Source organism: Rhea pennata, chromosome 8, assembly GCF_028389875.1.
Source record: "Rhea pennata isolate bPtePen1 chromosome 8, bPtePen1.pri, whole genome shotgun sequence".
Taxonomy (NCBI): Eukaryota; Metazoa; Chordata; class Aves; order Rheiformes; family Rheidae; genus Rhea; species Rhea pennata.
In genome coordinates this window covers 27,754,091-27,778,110 of record NC_084670.1, presented here as the reverse complement: position 1 = coordinate 27,778,110, position 24,020 = coordinate 27,754,091, and the positions used below count along the sequence as shown (strand labels likewise).

At 39.4% G+C, this 24,020-nt stretch overlaps 1 protein-coding gene across 6 annotated transcripts in view; it reads left to right on the top strand.

The window, feature by feature from the left end:
• Positions 1-24,020, top strand: part of MTA1 (metastasis associated 1) — an 88,589-nt gene that overhangs the window by 58,563 nt on the left and 6,006 nt on the right. For 3 of the 6 annotated variants that reach the window (XR_009959052.1, XR_009959051.1, XM_062580999.1), the window contains exons 12-20: positions 549-664; positions 1,491-1,642; positions 3,325-3,514; positions 3,912-4,001; positions 6,744-6,896; positions 8,159-8,194; positions 15,504-15,515; positions 20,322-20,353; positions 23,141-23,292. Coding sequence is in view for 3 of the 6 variants with exons in the window: in XM_062580999.1 (XP_062436983.1) it covers positions 549-664; positions 1,491-1,642; positions 3,325-3,514; positions 3,912-4,001; positions 6,744-6,896; positions 8,159-8,194; positions 15,504-15,515; positions 20,322-20,353; positions 23,141-23,292 (933 nt within the window). In the remaining 3 variants the exon portion in view is untranslated. The remainder of the gene's footprint in view (positions 1-548; positions 665-1,490; positions 1,643-3,324; positions 3,515-3,911; positions 4,002-6,743; positions 6,897-8,158; positions 8,195-15,503; positions 15,516-20,321; positions 20,354-23,140; positions 23,293-24,020) is intronic. The other 3 variants (XR_009959053.1, XM_062581001.1, XM_062581000.1) reach the window with 2 other exon arrangements.

Here is a 24,020-nt window from a genome sequence, read left to right as displayed (position 1 = left end):
TGTGGGCCACGTGAGACAAGCCTTTGCGGTAAGATAATGTGGAAATATTTACGTGACTGTAATCTAGGGTAGCCTTTCCCTGAACAAGGAGGGAGTTGGCCTTTCCCTGCCTACCTTTTCTGCTCCTTTATCCCTTTCTTCTTTTTGAAGATATAAGTGAAATATCCCTCATATTGAGAGGTAGATAGGATCCTTTTGTCACCTAGATTAGAGTGCCTGGGGTTACAGCTGAGATACCAACCTGATCTCTGTGGCTTGCCTTTTTTTTTTTTTTTTTTTTTTTTTTTTTTTTTTTTTTTTTTTAATGGTTTTGGATTCCTGAAAGTTGCTTCTAATACGATATGAACATCAGAAAATGTACTTGTGGAAATCAGATTCCTGGTAAGTAAGGCTTCTTATTTTGGAAGCTATAGGATAAAAGAAAGTCAATATTCAACTTCAGCCTTTTGGGCCTTTTTTATTTTATTTTTTATTTTTTTAAAAAGTCCCATAAGAAATTGCATGCCTCAATTAATGTTTGTCCTCCTTTTTGCTTTGTGTTTTTTAAGTAACAAGCCAAACCCCAACCAGATCAATGTAAATAATGTCAAACCAGGAGTGGTAAATGGTACTGGAGTGCAGGCACAGAACACGGGAGCAGGACGGGCCTGTGAAAGCTGTTATAGTAAGTGACATGCAAATGTAGCAGTTGTTCATAGAGAATACAAGTACTGTACTGCAAACTGTAAAATAAAAAGTTTGTAGTGGTGGGAGGGTGGGAGAAAAGGCTTTTGGGGGAGGGACATGCAGAATTTGATCTAACAGGATTTAAGTAAAGCTTTTCTGAAGTTACTGATGTGATGTTGGTAAATGTAATTGCAAGTGCTTGGGGAACTAGTAAATGTCCTGCATAATTGCAGGTGGCTACTGACTAAAGACTTTGGCTGAAGTGTGAGCTTTACAATTTTTTTCCACAACTTTTGTGTAGAGTGTAAATTATATTTATTTGTATTTGAACTGCTGTCTCCTGATAGTATGCTGAGTTCTAATGCTCGTCTTCCTTAACGGAGAGCCTTCAGCTGTGCTGGAATGTACAATTGTTTGAGGAGTCAAGTCAAAAACTTATTTTACCTTCTTTAGACGTAAAATCAATGTATGAGGACTTTCTGAAGAGAATCTCCTTCCCCCTGTGCTGCGGAGAAATTGTTTATGGGTTTTCCAGAATGAGCTTTTAGCTTCAATGGCAGGAAATTTTTTTCATCCTGTTGCTTGTTTTTTTACTATTCTTATTTTAAGATGTGTAACTAATTTTGCTGAAAATGCAAAACGTTTTACAGTGGTGATGACAAGGAAGGCCATCATCAGGTCTAAGGTCTGTTTTGAGCTTTGCATTGTCTTTGTGGGTTTTTTGTTTGTTCGGGGGGGGGGTTGGTGATAGTTCTAGAGAGAATAAGTTCTGAAAAGTGATCCTGTTTAAGGATAAATATAATTTTCACCTTTGTTATCTCTAGCCACACAGTCTTACCAGTGGTATTCTTGGGGTCCCCCTAACATGCAGTGTCGCCTCTGTGCATCCTGTTGGACGTACTGGAAGAAATACGGTGGCTTGAAAATGCCAACACGGTTAGATGGAGAGAGACCAGGACCAAACCGCAATAATTTGGTAGGTATCATGAAAGTAGACTATTAAGTACTCTTATTCAGGAGGTTAGGTGCACTCTCATATGTAATTAATTACTCGCTGTTCTTAAAAAAAAAAATTTAACAAAACAAAAAGAATACCTTCAACTCTCATTGTTGTCCTTGGATTTGGACATACTAGATCTAGTATGGATCTAGACCTGCAAAAGCTGGCACATTAGGTTTGGTTGTATATAATATGTTGCCCAGTACTGCCCAGAGAAGAAACATTCTTTGTTTAGCAAACAAGCCTTCAAATACTTGGGATAATTTAATGAAGATGGGAAAAGTTGGAAAAACAGCCAGTGTTTCTGGGTATTCTGATTCCTCAGTCTTAGCTGTGCGGAGAAGAGGATTGTTTTTTTGTTGGGTTTTTTTTTTTCTATAAAGAAATTCATTATTTCCTGCAAGTTATTCCCTTCCCCAAGGCACATTCAAAATTAGCTATCCCAAATAGCTAGTAGCTTTGAGAGATCCCTTAACTTGTTTCTCTACTTCATCTTATTTTTTAAATTAATCCTTCTCTCTTTTGTATAGATCTTCAGTAAGCATTGTATGACTTCCACTCTTTTCCCTCATTCCTCCCACTTAATTTAAGAAAACTGACACAATTTTTCTGAATTTGAAAGTCCAATCTTGGAGCATCATCTGTTGGGCTGGTGGGAAAGTGCAGCTGCCTTACCTGTGCAGAAGGATATGGCACACTGAATTTTGCTCTCAGATTCTTTCCCTCCTCTCTCCCAGTCTTTACTTCCTGCCATTCTCTTTCTACTCCTTCTTTCTCTCAGCCACGCTCCTTTCCAGGCTTCTGTGTGCCCTCTGGAGCTACTTAATTGTGGAATTAGCTGCCTGCTTTTGTCAGCCCTAAAACTCTTGTTACTTAAAAATAGTGTTACATAACCTGAGAAGGGAAAACCTGGTTCTCCCCAAAGTGAAATTTTCTCCCATTTCTCAGTTAACAAGATACTACATCACTGGCCTAGCTGCTTTTCATGAAAAAGATGCTGCTTTTAATTTTTTCTAGTAGATAAATACCTTTCAGAATTACTCTTTATGTGCAATGGTTATTCAACAACTCTATATGCATAATTCATTGAGCTCAAAGCAAGAATTAATAGGAACTTCTGTTCTGAGGCAAAAACTTTTGGGCAAACTGTAGTAGTCTACTTTGGGAAGTCAGGTTTTGATGTCTATTTTTGGCCATACGTTTACCTTCCATTTTCCCTCTCCCACCTGCAAATGGCTTGTAAGCAGTTTGCATGATGTATGAAGAGCAACTCTAAGCAATTGAAGTCTGAGAGTCTTTCTGTTAATGCTCTTTAGCACAAAATCATCAGCTAACTTCGTTAGGTCTGGCTTTTGGATCTCTGCTTTGAGGTTTTGGGATGGCACAGAAACAAATACTTCCCTTTGAAGAGAAAACATTAATCTTCACTTTATTCTTCGAGGCATTTTGGAAGAAAATGCCAAATGCTGATGGCAAGACTTGGGGAATGAGGAAGAGCTGAGCTGTGCTGAAGATATTTTCATCTGTGATATTGTTTCTGTTTTTATATCTGTGAAACAGTGGTTGAAAATGATTTTATGTGATGTTATCTCTATTCTAAAAATGACATTTTAGTAATTATTTTGTTAGAAATTGTATTTATTTTTCTTCTCAATTAGAGTCCTCACGGTGTGCCAGTGCGAAACAGTGGGAGCCCCAAGTTTGCCATGAAGACACGACAAGCTTTCTATCTCCATACAACCAAACTGACAAGAATCGCCAGACGTTTATGTCGAGATATCTTGCGCCCTTGGCATGCTGCACGACATCCCTATCTGCCTATTAACAGTGCAGCAATCAAAGCAGAATGTGAGTGGTGGTGCAGCTGGGCTCTTCCTCACAGAGGAAAGGAAAAGAAGTATCTGAGATTCCCTTCCTATGAAGTTTGAGTTGTACCTTCTGGAGATACTCTTGCTCGTAACTGATGGTCAAACAATAACTAGCTGTACTTGTAGACTACTCTAACTGATTGCAGGTTATAGGCTATTTTCAAATTTCACTTTAAAACAAACAACTCGTGAATTTTCAGTATCGCTTGTTTGCTAAAACACATAGCATTCAGCTGCATTTGTATTTTACTGCCAAGACATGCTTGCAGTCTGTGAATATTCCTTTTGACAGAAAAGCTCTTTCAGAAGAGTTAATTTAGTCTTACTGTAATATCTAAATGTCTTTACCTTCTAATTATTTTTTCCTTGTTTTACAGGCACAGCACGTTTACCGGAGGCATCAGAAAACCCACTGCTATTAAAGCAAGTGGTTCGAAAGCCTTTAGAAGCAGTACTCCGTTATTTAGGTATCTAAAACAAACAAACAAACCAAACAAAAATCCTACTCGCTAAGTCTACCAACAATTTCTTTTTCCATTTTGTTTTAGATTCAGACGCTGGTTGCTGGATTAAAAGAACATTCTGTTCTCAAAATTTTTCTAGAGCTGTGTGTGGGGGAGGGCGGGGTTTCTCTTTTTAAATCTGCTACTGTGAGATAGAGCTCAAAATTGCTTCTTCCCTTTCCCACAAATTTCTTATTTCTCCTTTTCATACGTAATTTGACAGTCCTAGTGGCTCAGCAATGCGCTGTTGCTTGCTGACCTGTATGAGAAACCTTTTCAAGTGAGGGGATGAACAATCTACTTTTGTCCCCGATGTATATGACAAGTGGGTATCTGCTGACAGAAGTATGAAGTCTTTAGGAAACAATTGGCCAGTCTATGGTTTCAGTACTAGGCCGTCTGGAAGCATCTCAGGTTTAGGAGATCATGGTGTCCCACATATCTTAAATCAAGTGGTGGTTGTTTCTGTATTGGAGCTAGACTGGGCATACGCTTCTGTTGTTCTTCACTTCTATCTTGTTTTTTTTTTTTTTTTTTGTTTTTGTTTAACTTTTTTTTGAGGACTTGGACCTCTTGTTACAGCTCAGCTGACAGTACTTGAGTACCTCTGTCTGAGGACCTAAGTCCAAGCTCTAGGTGTTCAAAGAGAACAGATAGATGATCTGCCCACTCTGGAGTTCAGCTTGGTGTCTCTCTGGGAATGTAATTATACAATAATTTGCAGCACAGTACTAATTAGACAGCGACCACTTGTTTTAGTGAGAGGAAAAAGTCTCATGAGTGGGCTGTAAAATAAAGTATTGAAATTGAGTACATTAATGGACATCTTAAATATGGTACAGATTGTTTGCATGAAGATCCCCTCACTTGATCAGGATTTAATATAGTAGCAGAGTACAATCATGACCTTTTTGATCTTTATTGAAAATAATTATTACTGTACTGTATCCTTATGCAATAGAAGTAGGAAAATACAGTATTTTGATGGAAAGCATGTGCAAGGCCTTATGCCTTGCATCACTTCAAAATAACCCCCTTTAAACCCATTCCTTCAGTATCTTCCTTTTGTTATTATTTTTGTAGATAATGTGAACTTCAAGTCCAGCCACTTTAAGCGTCACGTGGGCTGACTATATCTGGTTGCAGTTGAGGCCAGGGGAAACTGGTTTCTGCTGAAGCAGTTCATTAACTTGTAATGTTTTTTGTTAGTGGTTTAAAGTGAGTGAGGACAACACACTGTTTCTAATTGGATAGCTGGGGGCCATGGTGATTTTTTTTTAAACTTCTGTACCTTTACATGGTGTCTTCTGCTGGTGCTGGCTTGCATCTGTCAGGCTTGCCAACAAGCTTAAAAAAAGGGATTTAAGTGCTTTAAGACTTTTATAGTGCAGTCACCTTGGCTGGAGACACATCCGTTACTGGGAACCTAGTTAGAGAAGGTTACGGAGTTAACGGTCTCCCAGGTCAATGTAGCCCATCTTGTAGCTTTGAAACAGAGAATGTGAGCACGTGATCTTTCGGTACAAAATCATCCGGTTCAGCAGTGAGGTATTCCAGCTCTCCCGACTTTGCAGTCTGTGGTGAGAGAGAGCTAGCATGAACACTTTCTTGGCTCAGATACAGAGGTAGCAGGTTTCCAGTAAATAGTAAAAATGAATGTCTGTAGTGGTAGAAATTTACTTTGCATTCATTTGTAGTCATATAAATATTTCTATCAATTTTGCTGGTGCTGCTGATTTGTTACAGAGATACCCTGAAGATGTAGTTTTAGGATGTTAGAGCAGAATGTAAGATGAATCTAACAGTAAGCTAGCTTGGAGAGTAGTGCTTTGAACACTTCCTTCTTAACAAGGAAATTGATTGCCTTTTTACCCTAATAAGAAGCACCAGAGTTAATCTTACGTTTGTCTGAATATTTTGATGAAATATTTTAAGGTTCAGTGTCTTATTAAATGTTATCTGCTGTTTCAGTGTTGACTTTTACTTAAAGTACTGTGTACTAATAAGATACCCAAAGGCTTACCAATCTCTAGTGCATACTGCAACCAAATAAAGCCAATAAAAGGACAAGTTTTGCTGTTGAATAAACTCTTGCTTTTAACAATTGCACAGAATGTAATGGTAGACTACTTTGAAATCTAGCTGAGAGTAAATTCAGTGGTGCTGTGTCAGACTTTCTGGCTACTAAGCTGGGAGAAGGGAGTGGAGGGTAGCTGATGGAGTGGAGAGAACACAGATGAGTTTTTGGAGGAGTCATGCTCTGTGCTCTTCAAGTTAACTGGGACTCTCTGATTAGGGCTGAGGTGGAGCCACTCTTAAGTTCCCATTTCCTGTTGCTTGTAACTTTTCCCCAGAAATTATCCCACAGGATTGGAAAATAAAATTTTAGAAATAAAGTATGTTTTTTTTCTTATCTCTTATTTTAGAATAATGTTATGTTACATGTGTGACATATCGTATCAAGCTGAATGTTATGATGTTACTTAAAACATATTTAGTATGGTGAATTTCTTAAGTATATATAGCTGTATGTGAGTATTAGTCTTCAGTCAAAATTAGGGTCAAATTCAGAAAAGAGAGTTGAAAAATAGTTTGTATATAAGGGGAGGTGAGGTGTACTTTGTCACCTTGAAAGTTTACAGGTTGTTTTCAGACTTAAAATTACAGTATGTTCACTAACGAAAAGAAAACTCTGCTTTTTCTCAGAGTCTCATCCATGTCCTCCGAAACCAGATCCTGCAAAGAGTTTGTCCAGTTCTCTCAACAATCTGACGCCTGCTAAGTTTACACCTGTCATTAATAATGGGTCCCCGACTATCCTGGGAAAAAGAAGTTATGAACAACACAATGGAATGGATGGTAAATATTTTTCTGCAAAATGTATGTTGTCTATATAGGCTCTTATCTTTTTAGTATACAAGGAGATAACTTAAAACTGTTTAGGCCCTAATAAAAATTCAGAGCTTATTCTCAAGGTTTTTAACTTTTTCCTCTTGCAAAAGTTGCATGTTCCATTTTTATTTTTGAGTGTGCACATGTGATGTGTACTGTCTGGGTGGTGCATGGATGTAGACTTGCTGTGCTAGTGAAACTGTCTGGCTTGACCAGCCTTGCAAACTGGACAATTCAAGATCGAAACTTCCCTTCAATTTTTAAATGAGTAATATGAAGAAAAACTTAAAAGCTGTTTCCAGTGATGTTTCATTTTTCTTTCGAGGCTTACTGCTTTTAACCTTGTGGGTAATAGCTGTGCAGTTCCCAGGTGGCTTTGCAACCTTTAGATCTCCTGGGTTTCAGCAAAGCTGCCAGAGGCTGTGTTGCACCGAGAAAGGCAGCTACTGCTCAGCTGAGGGAGGCAGAATCCAGTGCTGGATTTGGCATGTCATAAACCTGCTCCTGCCTTGCTCAAGAAGAGCAGTTGCTTTTGTTGGCCCTGTCATGAGAACCTCGTGCAGTAGAGGTTGGGCTTCATCTCTTCAAGGACAAAAGGCAGTGGGAGAGGTGTTTGAAGTGGGAGGCAGAAGCGAAGTGTTCCTGGCATGGGTTCCAGGGCTCTGTTCTGAAGAGCTGCTGTAGCCTCAGAATGCCAGAGAAGAAGAAATTGCAATCTATTTCTCAGATGAGGATGAAAGGACCTGTTCAAATGGTCTTAACAGGAATAAAAACATCTGTTTTTTTTAAAGGAGAGGATAGCTCTCCATAGCAGAGGAATGGAACCATTATTTTAACAGTGACTGTGGGGTAGGGAGGGAAATAAAATCTCTGTCCTCTCAGGAGTGAACAAAAGCTGAATTACATTATCTTACAGACTTTTTCTTGGAGGGAAAACACATTCTGTCCTGCTGTGTCTTATTCCTGTAGACTTAAGCTGTCGTAGTGGAGTAAAATCACAATGATTGATTTTTTTATTTTATTTTATTTTATTTTTTTGGATACAGCTGAACAGAATCTTCCTCATTTTTTACATATAATTTTAACTTTATATGTGGCTTGTCTGAAGCATATTGTGACCATTTGATATCTTATTGTTTGTGCTGTAACATTAAGAACTTTTTAAACTGCTGCTGTTCAGGTTGCTGATGTGATGTTTTTCTCTTTTCTGTTCACTTGTGCTCTGTCAGGCAACATGAAGAAGCGCCTGTTGATGCCTAGCAGGGGTAAGACCTTGAAGCTGCGCTCAGCTTATGCTAGGAGAGAGATGTTTTTGCTTTTTTTTTTTTTTTTTTGCCTCTTTTTTTTTTTTTTTTTTCTTTTCTAGTTTCATCTGCTGGCTTGTCTGTGCTTTGTGGCTAATGATTCTGTGTGCACATTCTGTGTTGATGTCTAAGTGTTCCTTGGGTAACCATTCTACCTGTGGTTATGCTGCTCATCTGCCAGGCTTTTCATGTGCAGACAAGCTGTACAACCATATTAACGCAAAGAAGGGATATTCAGAGTTGATTAGTAAATTCACATTCGCACAGCAATCAGCTAGCAGTTTTGTAAAACTACTGAAACTTGAGATGGTTGATTTGAATGTAGATATTGTTTCACTATAACTTTTTTATTCAAAATTTTATATGTCCTGCACTAATTTAAATTTACAAAATTTGACCAAAAGAGAAAGGAGACAGTATTCATGTCAAGTCTTAGGTTCAAGCCTCAGTATTTTCCATTGGGTCAGATCTTGTGGAATGTGGAACCACACATTTTTCTACATGCAGTAGAAATCAATGGCTTTAAACTTCCACTGGGGGAAGGGAAGGGGAATGGTTTTGACAAAAGAGTAGTCCTGGGAAGTTTTGGTTTGGGATAATGCAGAAAATTTATCCATCAGAAATGCATGTAATGTTGTTTTGCCAAATTTGGTAAAGCAGTCCATTTGTGAATAGTTAGGATATAAAGATGTCAATATGAAACAGGCAAGCACAATAACTTAGGTTTATGTGTTAACATTAGATGACCCACACTGCATGCCCTAATGTTTTAAGCTTTGTGTTTAACAGCTGAGGCAGTGGCTGGCTATTATCTATATTTACATGCATGCATAGGTAAATGCATGCAGAAAGTACAATAAAGATGAGGACAGTGCTGTTGCTCTCTTGGCAATATATACTTTGATATTGTGTTGCTGAGTTTTAAATGTCACTTTTAACATTCTTGTTTGGGGAAAAATAACAAAATTCTTCTGAGTCCGCTATTTAGTGAGTGTGGCTTCCTCAGCAGCTTTGTCCAGTATTAAGGGAAACAGCTGCAGAGTAGCTCTCTGAATTTCCACAGCTCCTAAAAAGTATATGCGTATGGTCATGCCTGCTGTTCCCTGCTGAACATCCTCATCAGCAAGGGGCCTGCTGAGTCACCTGGCACATTACACACTCCTGAAGCTCTAAAATGTTGTGGCCCAAAGAAGGAAATTGGAAGAGGAACTGACCCTTTCCCCCAGGCACTCTGTGTGAAGTGCTGAATTTGGTAACCTGAGAACATGTGCTTCTGGAGGTGGAGAATTTCTGTTGTGATGGCAGTGTTGTAAGATACCTGCTTGCTGGTGTACCTGTTTTATTAGATATATTGCAGTGATAACTGATGCTAGAGAAGTTTGCAAAAAGATGTTAGTGAAATACCTGTTCAGGCTGCTCAGAATATGTGGGGTTTTGCAGTGTACGTGAAGTTGTGCAGGGGCAGGCTCTGAGTGCCTACTGCTTATCTACTGTCTGTTCTTAACCAGTTGTGGAAAGACCCGGAGCATTAACTGGTCCTGTAACTGCTAAGTAGCTCAACATAGTTCAGTCTCAGAACTTGTTTGCCTCCTTGGGCCCTGAGTGTTAATTGCATGTTCTTGCGAGTATTTAGTGGCTGAGTTTTAGTTGTGAGTGGAAAGTGTTTGTGATGCTACACCTTGCCACCTCTGGAATATTTTCTGGCTCTGGGTTGCTGTAGGCTTCACCAAGGTGGAGCAGGAGAGGAACCACCTGCAAGGAAACAAGGTTTAAAGAATTTGCATCATGATGTGCTGGGCATGAGAAAACAGATGGTGGATGTTTGATAGAGCTATTCCTGGCCTGGAGCCAGTTTGTGTCAGTGTGACTCGGAGCACAAGTTCCTGTAGCTTGGCACATGAGGCTGGCATTTGAGCCCAAGCTGGTAAGGCTTGCTGGCTAGGGCATGGATAGCTAATGTCTCTTTTCTGTGCTGTGCTAGAATTGGGAATGTGCTGCTGAAGCTCCTCCATGCCTCTGGATGGAGTTACATAGACTTATTAGTTGGAGGGGCTGTTGGTGGGAAGGGAGGGGAGGTGTTGAAAGCTTTTTGGTGCTGGACTATTCCTTCCAAAGGTGTGGGGAAAGTATCTCATCCACTAGAAATTATGACTGGATGCTGAGCAGATGGCATATGATGAGTTTGTAAGAACTGGCCAAAAGGAGAGCTTTAAAGCACTATGAAAGCCAGAGACTGTTTTGCAAGGAATAAGCCTGATATTAGCTAGTATTTTTGCTTGGTGTAAAGTGTTTGGTGGCCAGGTTTCTAAGGCATTTAAACTCCATAGCACCTACCTTCATTTAGAATTGACTATCCAACATTGCTGAAAAATCAAACCATTCATGTAAGTTTTTGCATGCTGCTTCAGGCACCACTGTTGGAAGATTTTCCTCTGAGGCTTTTCCACTCCTTGGCAACTAGGTTGGTGGGTGGTTAGAGTCCAGCCCTCAAAAGTTAACTAATGAAATACCTTGAATGTTCTTGGATAAATGGAAATACAGTTCCTAAATGATTAGTTGTGCCAAGATAACATGTAAGGGTGGAAGGGATGGAGAAAGGAGACCCTCTAGGCTGAGTGTGTATGTGGGTTGATGAACTTGAACTCTCTGTGAAGAGAGGTAGTAACAAGAGCAAAGGAAAGGATGGAAAAGGGGGATCTTGGTGGTGGAAGATCAAGAAGGAAGAGGAAAGGCAACTGCTGTTGCTGCAGTCTGAGCTAGCAAAATTAATTATGGAAAAGTTAGACGTTGCTGAACTTAAAAGAGTATTTTAGAATTTTCCTTTGGAATTTGGTTTGCTTTCATCTCTTGCTACTATAGCTCTTTAACTTTTTTCTTTTTCTGAATCATCTGTGTTTGTCTAACCATGGAGAGATGAATTTTGTCAAGCTTTGAATATGATTTGTCTGGCCAGACACCCAGAGTTTAGGCTTATACTTAGAATTCTAAAGAACAGGAAAATATACTTCATCTCATCTCTCTTCTCTCCTCCTGTTCCACTGTGTAAGAAAGGTGTAATTTTCTTCTGCATTTTTGTTTATTACTTCTCCTTTAAATCTTACAGGGGGCATCATTAGGCGTGCAGTGGCCTTCCTAGCTGTTCTTCAGCTTTAGGCTAGCATGGAAAAATTCCTGCTGATTACTAGTTTTGAAACTTTAAAAGTGCACGGAGTTTCAGAAGCTGTAGAATGCAGTGAGTTGTTCAAAAATTTATTAGTCTATTCTTTTTTTCTTTTTTCCTCCTTCCTCATTTCATTAATGTTCTGGAGCCTGCCTGACAATATTCAATAGAGAGGATGTTTTATGTTTTGGACCCTGGTTACTTTTGTCCACATAGCTATCCAACGTGGGGTCTGTGTGATACTCATTTTGTGCAGATTCCTACGGGGTGGGTGGAGAGAGGGAGCACTGTTGGACTTTGTTCTCTCTTGCACCACGTTAGCTTTCATCTAATTGAATTTGTTTCTCAGGGTCATCACATGCACTATAAAAATTGGCAGAAAGAAAGAACATGAACAAGTAGATAGAATAAAAGGAAGGCTTTTTCCCAGCAGCAAACTTAATGCTGAAATAAAGTGGTGGTGGATCATACTACAAGTAGTATGTTGAAAAATTTGGGAGGGTTCATAGAAGAGCCATGAAAATGGTGAAGGGACTGGAAAATGCACCTTATAACAGAAAATCTTTTATCAAAGAGGAAATTGTAGATGTTTGTCACTGCTGACAGGAGCAGCAGAAATGTGATAATAAAAGGCTTTTAGTCTAGCCAGGAGTGGAATAATAAGCTGTCATAGCCAGAAGGTACGGTAGAAAGACTTACGTTAGAAAAAAGCTGCAAGTTTTTGAATGAGGTTAATTAACTGTTGAAATACCTTGCTTCCACTGCTGGGAATTTCTTAAACAAAATGGAATGATGATCTAATTTAATGTGTTCTGGTTCATTGTTTCTTACCGCCTCTTGAGGAAATATGAATGAACTCCTAGAACTGGAGACATTATAACTTCATCAGGCTAGCGTGGCATTAGATTTAATTATCAGGAGATGAGGGTGAAAGTGGAAACACTGCTCTTGATCAAAGACAGCTATGAGGTGGGACTACAGGGAAGTCCTTTGGCACCAGCTATGTAGGAAGTGAGACTTATTTCAAAGGTCTCTTCTGCTTGCTTCGACCTTATGTAAAATTTGGTTGTTGCTTTGCACTTACCTGGTTGCATTAACTGCATTACAATTCTTCCTTTATCAGTGGTGGCACTGTCTGCCTTTCCAAAGTTGAGAATAACCATCCAAAGGAAGCTTGTCCATCCAGGAATGACTTTAACCAAGAGGGAGCACTGTTAGAATGTGTCTTGGACCTGTTTTCTCTAGATTTGACTGTATCTAGTTAGATCACCAAAACTGGTAGATGCACAGTAGTTGAGCAGTTAGCTCTATCTTCTGTGTATTTATATCAGGTTTGGGATTCCTGTGTATGAGAGAACCTGTAGGAGAGTGTCTTCTGGGCAGGATCAAGCTGTACGGAACAGCAGGGGGAGACTGATCCCTGAGCAATGGCAGAATATAAAACTGAGAGCAACTAATTAAAAGAATCTCTGAATGAGCTGGTACCCGAGGCAGTGGCCCGTGACCCTGATGTTGTATACTCTTTCTAGAGGCAATGGAAGCAGCTGGCAAATCAAGAAGGCATAAAAGGTGTAAGGGTAGCCAGCAGGGACATTGTTTCCTGAAAAGCATACAAAACCTGAGGAAAGAAGTAGAAAAATAAGGTGAGCGTATGCTGAGAAAGTAAATAGTTGAAATAGCTGTAACATGAACCTCCAAGAGACAGAAGAGAGCTTCCTGTTCTTTGAAGGTGAGACTGTGGTCTGTCCAGTGGAAACAGGTTGCACTCAAGACTGCTAGTAGCAAACATGCTGATGTAGTGATTGTGCAGTTTTGCAGTACTTGAGATAACTATATTGGATGCAGTGCAAACAGACAGCATTAGTGAAGGTTTTAAAAGGATATGTATGAGGGTGGAATTGTTAACAGTGAATCAGTGGTCTATCAGTGGCAGAGGAGTTTGAAAGCTTGTCCGATAATCTTTTTTTTTTTTTTTTTTTTTTTTTTGTAAAAATGAATAGATAAAATGACTTCAGCATGCGGAGCAGAACTTGAAATGGAGAGACAGATTTAAAAGAAAAAAGAAAAGTCAGCCTGCAGTATTGCCTTTTCCATGCTCATGAATTGACCCCAGATCTGAAGATCAATATGTGCTACATCTGCTTTCAGGATTGGTTAAGAACACAGTAAAGAAGTATTCTGAACCCCAGAGAAACTTAGGTTCCCTGTGGTCAAAAATAAAGCAAGCGTTGAGTAGAACATAGCGTAATCCTATTTTAGGGCAAATTTCTCAAGCATCATGATTGCTTATCAGTTCTTGTTACTTAGATACTAGAAGAAAAGAGCCTCTGTGATTTTACTGGCATGTGATAAAGTAGAATCTCTGAAGTCAGTGTTGCTGAGACTGCAGACAGATGCAGTCATATCCGTACATGGAGCAGCTGTTGTGAACCATTAAAAACAGTACCTGCCTAGTTAACTACTGGAGCTGAGTAAAAAGCTAACTTTCTGGTTTTGTGACAAAAAGGGAGAACAAGGAGAAAAACAAGCATGGAGATTCACCATATATATTTTTTAAACCCTATGTAAAAGTTGAGAAAAACTTACCTTGTTTCAATTTAGATCATCTTTTTTTAAAATGCTGCTTCAGAAGATCAGTGTGACTTAGAAATTATTGTGGAGGAGTGTCTGTACAAAATGTTTTTGTTTGATAGTTCTGAAACATTTCACAATTTTTTTGTAAGCTTCTTCCTGCTGAATTTTTTTAGTTGAATTCCATTGATTTACATTTTTTTTGTCAAGCTCAGTTTCTTTAAAGGTGTCTAATTGTGGAATTTGTACAAATGATAGTTCCATGGGACTGGGAGAGATCTCTTCTCTGTCTTAGACTTGATTTTTGAAAGGCTACTGTGCCCAAAGTGAAGTTGCTTTGAGGTTTAGATCTCTACCTGAGGACTAGACTACAACTTGGTTGTATAATCATGAATAAGAAGGCATCAGGCCAAGCCGCAGTTGCAGTCTGTGCATGTGCAGGGGTTACTTCCTAGGTATACTCTTTAAAAAAGAGTGCTGCAATACTGCAACTTCCTTGCTTTGGGTTACATGCCAAAAGTACAGACTATTTCTGAGAATTTTTACCTAGCATTTTATATTCAGTTGTTGAGTGAAAATGTTTTCACTCACCTTCAGCTTAGCCATTATACTCCGGTTGTTTCATTTTGGTATTATGGAGAAAGATCTGGAAACAAGCTCAGGAAGAGATGGGCTTTGCAATCTGCAGATCAGCTTAGGAGAAGTATTTAATACATGAGGGATGGCAGCACCTAAGTATGGTGACTGGGTGAGAGTAGAGTGCCTATCCTAATACATAAAGATGCAAATCCTAAACTCATAAGCATAAATGGCATCTGCATGTGTGATATGTGTATTTAAGTGGAGTACTCCAAGTTCTAAGACCAGTGGGTTGTGTCTAGCTCCCATAGTTTGGAACAACAAATCATAAAGAAGTGAAGTGCATGGTTTTATTGCCTCTCCAATGTGTCACAGCCAGACTAAGGTGGACAGTAGTGATTCACTCAACGCCGAGATAGACAGTAGCTCTTCAATCTGGATGTACCTACCAGAGGACAGCTACTGCCTTCTTGGCTCATTGCAGTTGGATGTTACTGCCTAGAAAGTATTTGTAGGGTCATTTGAAGTACTCCTAGCATGTGGTCCTGCTTTGCATGAAGAAGACCTCATCTGTGAGACATGATGAAGCAACTAATCAGCTGGTAGACTGAGCATTTTGGGAACTACTATCCAAATCCAACAAGGCTAATGTGGGAAGGTTAGCAGAAAGAGGTGGGTAAAGAACCACAGCTTACTCAAACTGAAAAATCATTTTTGTGGAATATCACATTTGAAGTTACTGTTTGTTTAATGTTGTCCAAGGTTTATTCATCCAACAGAAATGTGATCACCTCTGTGTTTCATTACAACCAAAACAGTGTGTATTTCTGTATATGTTGCATGGAGCTGGGCTACTGTATTCTGAACTATGTTAACCTTTCCTTTTTTCTTTTTTCTTTTTTTTTTTTTTTTTTTTCTTAACCTTACATCTTTTTCCTTTTCCTTTGCGAATCTTGGTAGGAACTTACTTAGGTAAGTAAATTGCAATTTTAACATTGTTTTTACGTACAACAGAATTCTAAGAAAATATTAGTCCAAGTGGTGTTTGGTACAGTTTATGCTCTGCTTGTTATACTTGCATTCCTGGAAGTCTATACTCTACTCATTCATTGTTAGAAGATGGACACTCAATTTCTCTAAGAAAGAGAGGTACTAAAGACTTCTTGTAAGCTTACAAGAAGTCTGTGTGTGTGTATGTCAACATACACAGACTACTTGCAGTGAACCAGTAATTTAGAGATGAAATCCTTGTTTATCAAGTCTTGTTCATGCATGCGTGTTGCTACTTTTTTCTTTTTTTAATATAGCTCACTCAATGTGATACTGTTGGTATTTTTGTTATGGCTGGGAAGGATGGAATCTCGAGAAGGATTCCTTTTGAAAAAGGAAAATGTATATAAAGAGTGTTTGGCTTTTGAAATCACAGCCATGTATTTTAGTAAAGTTTTTATTTAAAACCTGCCAGTTGTGAGAGTATTTGCTAAATTTTCTGTGTTCTTTGCAATTGAAGATGTGCTTATGAATATTTTGTGTATTGCATGTTCTGCATGAGACTTCTCATTAGTAAAGAGAAGTAAAATCAAAACAGCCTCTCTGACTAATTGCTTGTTGTCCTGATTGATAAAAAAGATGAATTAGATTCATATGAGATGAAGGAGCTATATTTTTGAGTATAATGGATATGCCAGTTTAGGAACTATAAATTAAACAACTCCAAGATACATTCAGAGACTAGAGGCTGAGCTGCTGCTCGTTCTTCATATTGGGGTCAGCTCGGTACGGACTTCTTGTGCCAAACTATGAAATGGCCTGTAAATATACAGGCCATGCTGTGGATGTTCAGGCATGGAAAGACCTGTATTTGTACCCTAGCAGGAAAGTGGCAATGCTTGGTGCTGCTTCTGCAGCTTCCTGGTGCTTGTTGTAGTAACTTCTTGCAAACTTCCCCATGCTCCAATCTGTTTGGATGGGATACTGCTGAGAATTTGGGCTCTCCTGCTTCTGGCAATGGCAGAATTGCATTTAAGCTGTAGGAGTAATTTTGGAATGGCGCCTCTGAGCTGGCGAGGTTGTCCTGCTGGACTCGCTGCAGGTAGGTTTGAATTGATAAAAAGGACGCGCATCCGTATCTCAGTCTGACTGGCTCGGATGAGTTGTTTTTCTGCCTGGCCTGGAAGCTGGATCCCGCATTTCCACTCTGTGTTACTGGGTGCCAGCAGTTCCTCGCTCCCCCTGTCTTAGTGCATTATGCTTGTTGCTGCCAAATTCATTTATTCATTTGTTTTGTGAACATCTATTCCTCTGCAACTTTGATACTTGAGAGTGGTGGGATCCTTAAGCCATAGTAACCTGCTGTGGCTGGGGTTTCTAAGCTAAGATCTCATCCCTAATTGTGCTTATGCTCAAACAAGCTCTGAGGCCTTGATCAAGAGTCAAGGGTTCCTTGGAGGGTTTCACTTAATGTCTCTAATGTGGTTAGTTGTTTTATTGCTGTTGCAGTAACAATGAGGAATTGTCAGTGGTGAAGGAGATTTAGGTTTATCTTCAGATGTACATTTTTTTTTTACCTTGTCTTCATTGTATCAATTGGAACTTCCTCCTTATTTAAATGTGTAGAGGAGACTGTCAGGAGGGATTGAAAGATAGCAGGTTTTCTAGGGCCTTGGGTTTTTTTGCTGTAGAACTTTTTTTTAAAAATCTTCAGTTTTCAGAAAATATTTCAATTTTTTGGCTGCAGAAGACTGGGAAATCCAGTTAGATTCACTGGGGACTGTTACTCTTTGTAGTTTCAATGTTGCTTCTGACACAGAGGTCTGATTTCAAGCAGTTGGACTTTAGACATCATTGAAAAGAATATCTGCACTTGCTTACCTGTGGTGACTTAGACATCTTTCTATAAAATAATATTTTAAGTTGTCTTCTGGTCTAGTACTGGAGCTATAGAGGAGCTGCCAGAGCCCTAATGGATTTTATTCCTGGTTTATACTTATATACTCTTACTTTATATATTATTTTTAACCTGCTTATGGATGCGTGTGAGAAGCTTCTTTTAAACCTTGAACTGTGAAAGTGGAGCAAGCACATTGGGAAGGACTAAGTTTCACATGGTGGGTTGTTTGTCTGTGCCATTCCTTATCCCGAAACTCGGGATCGATTTATTTCTTGGAGGTGCCTGTCTCAGTTCTTGGGCAAGAATCCTTTACTGCGAGTACAGATGCATCCTGTTGGCAGCAAGTTTGAAATGGATTACAGATATTATGCAGTCCCTCTTGCTTCTCCTTTGTGGCCACTGCTTTTTTTTTTTTTTTTTTTAAGTATTCGTTTAATAACAGTGCTTCAATCACACATCATCACACATCAATTCAGTGTAATGTTTTTTATTGTAAAGCAGAAGTAGTCTTTCAAGTGTCCATTTCTATATTTACTTTTTCATACTCCAGTTATCAAAATGTGACTAAGGGAAAACTCAGGTGTTTAAGGATTAATTAGCTACTCAACACCTTATTAGTATTATAGCAAGGATAGTAATTGTATTGAAAAACATAACTCTTAGCTGCAATACAATACGACACAACATTGACGTGGGTTGCTTTAGCCTAGAAGCAATAGTTTATTGGTGAGACGTGTCCACATTTTAGCCAGCTGTTTTCTTTGCCATTCAAGGATTCTGAAGCCTCGAGGCTCAGTTGGAAGCAGTTGTACTCAGCCTTCCTTCAGTTTTGTATCATTCTCAGCATCTCTTCTCACCATGGAAGGTCTAGGGTTAATCCTGGTGCACAGGAGCAGCAGTCTGCTATACATCCAGCAGCAGTCTTCTCAGCAGCAGCCACATATCAGCTGCTCCTGTAAGCTAGACTTTTCTGGCATCAAGCATGTTCTTAGTATAAGAAAAGAGCTAATCCTGAGTGTGGTTAAAGTAAAACATCTGGCTTCTCTCCAAGGTCTAACATCGGTTGATTTGCATCTCTGAGAGCTCCTGTGAATGAGGGAAATGTTATCTTTCTGTTATGGAAGAGGGGAAGAAAAGTGCTAGAGCTTAGCTCTTTGGACTGAAGTCTGAAGACTGGGGTTGCATCCTGCTGGCTGTGCTGTTTCCGAGCATTGTGGACCTCCCTGTCCATCCATCTCAAACAGCTGTTTGCAGCTGTGTTTTGAACATGATTGCTGCTCTTGTGTAGAAAGGAATAATTATCTGGAGCTTACATTGCCTTTGTCAGAGTCCAAAGGTTGTTACTAGTCATCTTACTTGGTGCCTAGTACATCTGTTCTACAGATTTGATGCAAATCTTTTGGCAACTCTTTCTTCATCTATGTGGATGCTTAGGCACTGAAACACTGCAGAAAATGAAGCTATGTCTGTTTGAAGTAGCTAACATACCTCCCTACCAAAATGGAAAATAAAGTTTATGTATAAACTGTTGGTTTTAATGTGGTATCATGATACTCAATGCTCAGAAAAATCCCCCATTGCTCTTCCTTTACTCTTTCCAATACATTACTGTGGCATGTGTTTCCTGGCATACTCACTGAGTACATTGCGTTCACTTTTATCAAGGAGTCTTTTGGAGTACAGCCACAAATGCGAAAGTCAGTTTTTGCTGGGTTGTTAAAAAGCTCTGCTGTTTCATCACAGCTTGACTGGCTAAACAATGGGAAACTTCAAATGTCAAACCAAATGGATAGAGTTTGGGAAACTTGCTATAAATGTGAAAGCAGAACTGACAGTGATAACTACTTCTGCAGCCGGTGACAGCATTTCCTGATGCCTGTAGTACCTGTTTGCTTTATTGTACTGAACTTTTTGGTGTTGGGCCAGAAAGGGCTGAAAGGTGCTTTGGTGCCTTGATGTTGATGAAATAGTGTTTTCTGGGAGTTTGCGTCTTAGAAAATTAAAAAGTAGTGACAGATGTAGTAGGACTCCTAGTCCGTTCTGTAGCATACCTTATAGCATTATTATTACCTGCCTTATAGCAGCACCTCATTCTCTTACATCCTGAAACTTTTGGGTGTCCTCTGAGGTCTCATGTGTATAGTGTGCAGTTCAGTACACACACTAGATCCTCACCTAGAACATGGACTTTGGGCAGTGTGATGGGGTAGCCAGTAGAACAGCAAATGGCAATCTAGTCAAATCCAGCTGTTGTGCTTGGTGCTTTGCGGTGCTGCTTCTGTTACTGAGTATGACTCTGGGTGATAGAGTTCCTGCGCTCTGTGACTGCCAGAGCTTAGCTAATGGCAGTGTTTATGTGCGGTAGGTTCAGAGCAGTTTAGCAGATATATTCTGTTTGCTAACAGTTCATAGGTAACTGAGCTGAAGAGTTCCCTGGGGATCCAAGAATGATAGGAAAGACTTTTTGCATATTGCTGTCTTGACAGTATGATACCTTCTTCTTTCGCCTTCTCCTTGATTTCAGTAAATTCCTCAAAAACTACAAAAAAAATGTTTCCCCACAGAATTGAGGAAATTCTTAGATATGACAGAGGAAGTGTGCTTTTAGTGGTAGTTTGAAGAAAATTATGAATGAATGGAGGAAAGAATGAGCGAGTGGAACTTTTTTTTAAAAAAAAATTTGCAAGCCTTACTCTTCAAAATATGTTGTTAAGGAAGCTCTTTTCTTAGTTACCTTTCAAGGAGGGGAGAAGGTAGTTTGGTAGAAAACTCTTGTTTCAGCAAAACAACCCAGTTGCAAACATAGCTGCGTGTGTTTTGATTTTGTACTTTTTCTGTTTTGGAAAAGCAATGGTCTTACCAGCTCTATTCTCTTTCCTGTTTGTTAGGTCTGCCTAACCACGGACAAACCAGACAAATGGTAAGAGAATGTTCATTTAACAAAAACAAGGGAAAGCAAGAGAAGAATTATTAACCCTCTCTAGATAGAATACCCTGTTAAACCGTAGTATTTCACTTCTATCTTTGCTGTTTATAGCTGGTCATACTTTCTAATTCTCATTGGAAAACAAACAAACAGAAATAATAATTGGGCATATGGAAGGTCCAAGTACTTAAATAAAATTTAAACCCCAAATCAATATATGTAATTGAGATTCTGTTTTGAATGGAACATCTTGTTTCTGCTCATACAGAAAATGAGTCGCTGTTTACAGCAAAGTCCTGGGATGCATTTCTAGGTGGAATGTGGTTCACAGAAGGAGGAAGGCTTAAATAATGGAAGGGTTTGTTTGGCAAATAGTTCCTGTAATTTTTTTTTTGTTTTTGTTTTTTTAGGAAGTTGGTGTGCAAGTTGCCTACTGAGAATGCTTGATTTTTTTTTATTATTATTATTTTTTCCCCCAAGTAAAAATGATTCCTAGCCTTTCATCCATTCTGCTGAGAGTTTTATCGAAGGACAGAAGCAAATAGCCAGTCTGACTGATACTTCTCTGGCAAAATGCTTTCTCATGAAATTCCTGTGTGTGTGAAGGGGCCAGCACAAAGGCTGTGTGTTGCTTTCCCCCCACCCCACCCCATCCCTTACCGATGGCTTTTGAGGGACCTTGACATTGTCTCCTCACTCATGGGAGAGAACTTCAAGCTTAAATTTTTGCCACAAAGTATCTCCTCCTGGTATTAAGGAGGCAAGCTCTGCTCTATCAGGTGAACTGCCACCATGTATTAGCGTCAATAAAGTCTCTCTGAAATGGGTAAATCTGCAGCAGGTAGGAATGGTGGTTACTGAATAATAATCACAAGTATTATTAAATCTAAGAACGCTCTTGGATGGTGCGTAATATCACATGGGTCGGATATAACTGGAGCATGCTAGTCTGCTTGTAATAATGAAGCATTCATTCTGCTTGTTACTTGAGCATCAGATACACAGTGGTAAATTGTATTCCCCATTGAATTTGGTTTTATTTCTGCTCACTGAGGAGACTGGCTACTTGTTTGTGTCTGCTGTATAAACTAACTCAGTGCAGTGGGATAAATCTGCGATGACTTAAGGTGTTCAGCTGCAAGGGTGAAAACCCTGAACTGTCTTGATTTCTGGTTGTGTGACAAAGTGTTCTACTGACCTGAAAATTAAAGGTCTGTATTTCAGGATGTGCCACTGGAAACATATTGCTCTGTGCAGGTAGAGAAAAGGCAAGCTCCAAGCACATGGGGTACCTTTATATATTTCCAAATACTTTCTCTGGAGTTGTTCTCCTGTATTTGTAGAAAGTGGGGAGAAAATACCCTTCTCAACACTAATGAGAAGGATTTTCTTGGGAGAAAACTGGAGGGCAGAAAAAAGCCAAACCTTTTATTGTAAACCTTGTTCCTGATAAACCTCAAATGTGAAGGCTATTCTTGAAGTATTTCAGTCGTTTGCTGTGGTGCTGAAATTGTCTTAGGTAACATAGAGCTGGACAACTAAGAAATTAAAATCTCTCTTGTACTGCTTTGAAGAGCTTAGGATTTTAAAAGGCAGGATTTTGTTTGCTTAGCTCTAAAGCTCTTATTTTTCTACGAGAATCAGATCTATCTAGCCTAGTTGATTAAGGCTGATCAAAACCAAGTCATCAGTCATTTTACCATACCCTGTCGTTCAAGGACTGAGTACCTCAAGTCCGGCCTTCCCTTTGGAGGTTGCTGTTCCAGGCCAGACATCCTCTTGCCTAGTGAGCCGTTCCCATTTTGGGGACAGAACCGGAAGCCTCGGTGCATCTGGGGAGATCGTCTGATCTGGGAAGATGGACTCTGAAGTACCAGGATTAGTCTATTGGGGCATTTTTTTGACCACCTTTAATTTATGCATATCAAATTTTCTATAGGCCCTCATTTTGCACCTTTCCTGATTGTTACTGATTTTGGTGAGATTTCTCAATGTGCTAATCAGCAGGAAGAGGGGCAGCAGAACTGGACTCCAAATGATCAAGGACAGCTGCATTTGAGAAGCTTTGCTCCCTTGCATCTGCACCTCTCTTAATAAGAACATGTACTTTCTCAGTTGAGTGAAAGGGGCTTTTGTGGGTCTGGAAAGCAGTAGCCATGTTGATTTGCAAAACGAAGTGTATTATATATGGGAGATCTCTGTTGTTAAAATACTGCAAGGATTTTATGATGAAAGCTGTTGGAAGCTTCTAGTTCTAGGGTTTTTTTTTCAAAAAAATATTTAATTATATACTATCCGTATTAATAGTAACTTCCCTAGAACAAAAAGAATATAGGTAAGTTTGGCATCCCCACATAATTTTAAATTCCAAGTTTTATATCTCATTTGTTGTGTAACTAGATGTCTTTCCCTGACATGGAAGTGGAGTTAATGCAGATTTATGGTGGTAGCTGAAATCTAAGTCTTATGCTCAATCTTTTAAGCATGATACCATCTTTTAGATGCAAGCAACAGATTATTGGTGATACCTTCTGTTTATTATTTATCCTGTTGTTGGAGTATTGCAGTCCTATTGTATATGAAGGTACCTAACTTCTAGTGCTTGTGGCCCATTGCTTTTTTTGTGAATTCTTTATTCTGTCATGGTCAAGAGGGGACATGATTACCAGAAACTCAACATCTGATATGCAAACTTTAATCCTCCTTTCCTTTGAGTGCTTATCACATGCTACTGCAGATTTGTTACAGTCCATAACTGTACTATTTTATGTATCACGTTAGGGACCAAGCCGAAACTTGCTGCTCAATGGGAAATCATACCCAACAAAAGTCCGATTAATTCGTGGTGGATCCATGCCTCCAGTGAAAAGGAGGAGGATGAACTGGATTGATGCACCAGATGATGTTTTTTACATGGCCACTGAAGAAACCAGGTAGGAGACTTGGACTTTTCAGAGGGTTTAAGGGAAGTGTTCTGATTTGTTTCTTGTGGACGCTGCAGCTGATTTTGTGGTTAGCTGGTGATCTCTTTAGCATACCTGTTCCCATTTATTGAATGCAGGATCCACTTCAGCTGTTTAGTTGAACAAAGGTTGTGATAACTGTCTGATATGCCTAATCATGCACTTGCATTCCAGAGCAAGCAAATTCTTTTTTTTTTTTTCCCAAACCATTCCTGTAGATGGGCAACAAGGGGAGGAAGACTGAAACGGGGAATTCACCATGCTTCAGACCCATAAATGCCTGTGGAGGTCCCATCTCAGTAACAGAATAGAGGCCTTCTGGCTTGTGGATAACACTGAGGCACAGAGCTTCCTGTACATGGGGTTCTGCTTGCTATTAAAGCGTGGATCAGTTTGCATCCAAAACTATCCTAATAGAATATTGAAAGCAGCTGACCTAGGCCTAGAGATGACAATGTGTGTTCCACTCTTGTAGTGCTCCTCCCTTGTACATACAAGATCAGATTCTTTAGGCCAGAATAAGGTTTTGAGGCTGTGTGCACCCTGGATGCTGTCTTGCATGCTGAAGTTTGTTGCATTACTTCTCAGATTGTCTCTCCATGAGTCTGGCTCAGTAATGAAATATGGCAAGTGGCACAGAGGATTGAGTTGCCTATTATTTCTTTGGTGTTCCCTCTCACCCAGAATGGCCAGATCAA